This window comes from Olea europaea, chromosome 18, assembly GCF_002742605.1.
Source record: "Olea europaea var. sylvestris chromosome 18, O_europaea_v1, whole genome shotgun sequence".
NCBI lineage: Eukaryota > Viridiplantae > Streptophyta > Magnoliopsida > Lamiales > Oleaceae > Olea > Olea europaea.
In genome coordinates this window covers 20,634,674-20,638,417 of record NC_036254.1, presented here as the reverse complement: position 1 = coordinate 20,638,417, position 3,744 = coordinate 20,634,674, and the positions used below count along the sequence as shown (strand labels likewise).

Sequence of the window (3,744 nt, the reverse complement as noted above, 5' to 3'; positions counted from 1 at the left end):
TGTGAACAAACATTCGGTTCAGAACTTTACTCCAACTGCTAGCATATAAAAACATAGAGTAATGCTACTTAACTCTACTAGGATTACAACATCAGTCTAAGTGGCATTAATATGACATTAAATGATAGGTAGAATTAAATAAGTCATTTATTTTCGAATGAATTGTCCAAATTGTCACTGAACTTTGCAAAAAGTTTCTAAGGGGTTATTGAATTTTAAAAATCACTTAAATGGTTACTGAATTTTGCAAAAAGTTTCTACAAGGTCACTGAACTTTAAAAATCACCTAAATGGTCACTGATCTTTGAAAACCTTTTACAAAGTTCAATGACCACATTGAAACCTTTTACAAAGTTCAATAATCATTTAAGTGATTTTTAAAGTTCAGTAACCTCGTTTAAACCTTTTGCAAGGTTCAGTGACCATTTAGGTGACTTTTAAAGTTTGGGAACCCCTTGAAAATTTTTTGCAAAATTCAATGACCATTTGGGCAATTCACTCTTTAATTTCACATTTCACTTAGCCTATCATCTAGACTATGATTGTAACCATAATGTGGCTGCATGACATTATTCAAAAATATATGACCAAAAGGGTTGGAAGCTATCAAAGCATGACTTCTATAATCGGCATACTACTATGGGCTTAATCTTACAGTTGAGATTAGGCAGCATCAATGAAGCAGATTTCACATATTCACGTACCAAACCATATGCCTAGATAAATAGGCGCCGTAAAATTCACAAAAATCAAGAGAACGGCCCTTGTCAATCTTCACAACTCATCAAATAGCAGTGGAGGATCATTCCTTTCATTTCGTGATCCCGTGTACTAGCCTCTTCAACACCCTTTCATTATTCCAAGATTCATTGTTGAATGCATTGCAATGTCCCGATGCTCCATCCCAATTTTCACAAGGAGCAGCTACATCACATACATAACAGTAGCACTGCATAAGCAAACATGCTATTGAATATAAATAGAGCATCCAAATTTTTTAGGGCAAAACCATCGTCCAAATTACTCATCAACAACATTACCAGTTCACAGTAACTGATGTGAGGCGTCTTCTCAAAAGAGTATTTCACACAATTGTGCCTCGAATGAGGGTAATCTCTACATGCCACCTATTCAGGTAAACAAAATTTATAGGGCAAAAGGTAAGTTCATAATGAAAACAAAATGTTCATGTTCAAGTCTAGATATTGCTTCTCAGTATATACTTCCACAATGGCTCTGAATGCTCTACGAAAAGCTAATTTTCGTACTCATCGACTTGCATATCAACCAACCCACATTATTTTGACAACCTTTACTATATGAAATGTCCTAAAACTAAATCGTTTAAATCCTAGGTTTGTCGTACCATCTATTTCCACAAACTTCAGATATAATTCCTAAGATTCAAGTTGCTGAAAAAACTACATGTTTCATACTAGCATCAAATGTACACAACTAATGCTCCAAAACAAGCACAGATAATGAATGGTGCAACTAATTCAAATTCCAATTCACATTACAGAAGAATTCTACCATTAAAATTCAACTTGCAAATATTTTTTAGCTCAAACGAAATTTAACCAATGAGTCTTCAATTCACAATGCCTATTATCCAGTGAGCATGAGTAAAGTTTCTCAAAATGACATTGTATAAATAAATCATGCCTCTGATATATGTGTATGGTTCAAATCAAAAGTTCACAAAACACTTATTTTAACAATATGCTAGTTCAAAAATCATTGATACCCACATCATGTTTGGCTATGTTACAATGTTCATGGTTATAAATAAGTAATTTTGACATTACGATGGAGTTATTCAAACATGTCTAGAAATAAAATTTTACTCAAGGGCAACTTTTACTTTTAAGTTTAGCCAAACATGCTCTCAGAATCAAGAATAAGCAATTCACAAATAAATCGTACTTCGATATAAGTGCATAACTCATACTTATGGACGAGAATCATAAGATTATTGAGGGATTACCTGGCCTTTTTCAGCAAGAACATGCAAATCAGGGGAATAGCCACTTTCAGTATTCTCAGAAGCCGAAATTTTCGAAATATCGAAAGCATCATTGGGATCAAATTCCAAAATAAAACACTCTTCCGTCTTCTCGAAATTCTTAATATGCTCTCTGTTTCTCACACAAACAATAGATCTTAATGGAGTGCCATTTTTCTGGGACACAGGGGAAGGGCAAGAATCATCTATTTCTATTGTTTCTACTTGTTCTTCTTCCATTTCTGAAAATTTCCTTTTGGTCATTCTTCCACTTCCTTTGCCCGTGGTAGGGTGGGGTGGATGGGGGTGGTAGAGGGATGTGCTTGAATGTTGAAGACGTGGAGGTTTAGATCCTGATTTTGAAATTTTGAGGTAGCCGGGAGAAGTGAGAGCAGAGTTTATACGGGCTGATCATGACTGTTTAAAGCCCAATATGTTCAATTAAGAAGTGTTCAAAATCAATTGTGGATTTTGAATTTGAATTTTTAGTCTACTTTAAAGGTTAAATCCTAACCTTAGGGGTTCTCCACCACCCCTGTCTTGGAGCAATTTTTAGTCTACTTTAATTTATACTAATCATGAACTAAGTAATATTTGTCCGTCCTACAAAATATGTGAATAAAAATTAAGTTACAATCAATGCAAGATATGCTTTAAATGGCATTTGAAGTTAGGAAATATGAATAATTTTATACCCCTCCCCACCTTGTTGTCCAAAAAGCCCAACACGAGGGGGATGGAAGACCCACCTTGGCCCTGATTTACTATCATTCTTACCGCTCAAAATTCCCAACATTCACTTTTATACTGGTTGGACCAATTGGTAGTCGATAAACGCTTTATTTCATCATAAGTAATCTTTTTTACTAATATCAATTGATAAATTAGTCGAAACTCAAATATAATGTGTAACCTGTGATACTATCTTATTGATTTTTAAAAGTGTTCGATTGGAAATTGATATAGATTTTTTGTTTGTTTGCAAGGACGTATATCAATCCTTGAACCCTTAACTTTAATTACGAGAAATTCAATCTCTAACCAATCAAGATAAACGAGAATCGATACTAGATTTTTTAATAACCCATTCAATTGTATCATGAACTAAGTAATATTTGTCCGTCCTACAAAATATGTGAATAAAAATTAAGTTACAATCAATGCAAGATATGCTTTAAATGGCATTTGAAGTTAGGAAATATGAATAATTTTATACCCCTCCCCACCTTGTTGTCCAAAAAGCCCAACACGAGGGGGATGGAAGACCCACCTTGGCCCTGATTTACTATCATTCTTACCGCTCAAAATTCCCAACATTCACTTTTATACTGGTTGGACCAATTGGTAGTCGATAAACGCTTTATTTCATCATAAGTAATCTTTTTTACTAATATCAATTGATAAATTAGTCGAAACTCAAATATAATGTGTAACGTGTGATACTATCTTATTGATTTTTAAAAGTGTTCGATTGGAAATTGATATCGATTTTTTTGTTTGTTTGCAAGGACGTATATCAATCCTTGAACCCTTAATTTTAATTACGAGAAATTCAATCTCTAACCAACCAACATAAATGAGAATCGATACTAGATTTTTTAATAACCCATTCAATTGTTATCATGTCTTTTTATTTCTTGCGGACACATGTGAAGCATGTGTGTGTATTTTAGAACACTAGTAAATAGCAGTGTGAATTAATTTTTAGCATATTACTAGATTCACGTGTAATCAATTCT

General features: G+C 33.6%; 1 protein-coding gene across 2 annotated transcripts; it reads right to left on the bottom strand.

Annotated features, from left to right (window-relative positions):
- Positions 1-545: 545 nt before the first annotated feature.
- On the bottom strand, positions 546-3,081 carry LOC111367738. 2 transcript variants are annotated; one of them, XM_022988770.1, is made up of 3 exons: positions 1,988-3,077; positions 1,041-1,127; positions 546-949 (listed from the first exon to the last, which is right to left on the bottom strand). In XM_022988770.1, the coding sequence occupies exons 1-3, from the start codon at positions 2,267-2,269 to the stop codon at positions 812-814; spliced, it is 507 nt and encodes a 168-aa protein (XP_022844538.1). In that variant the 5' UTR covers positions 2,270-3,077; the 3' UTR covers positions 546-811. The 2 variants fall into 2 exon arrangements, with proteins under 2 accessions (XP_022844538.1, XP_022844539.1); XM_022988771.1 differs by having other exon boundaries at positions 835-924; positions 1,988-3,081.
- Between the last annotated feature and the right edge of the window lie 663 nt (positions 3,082-3,744).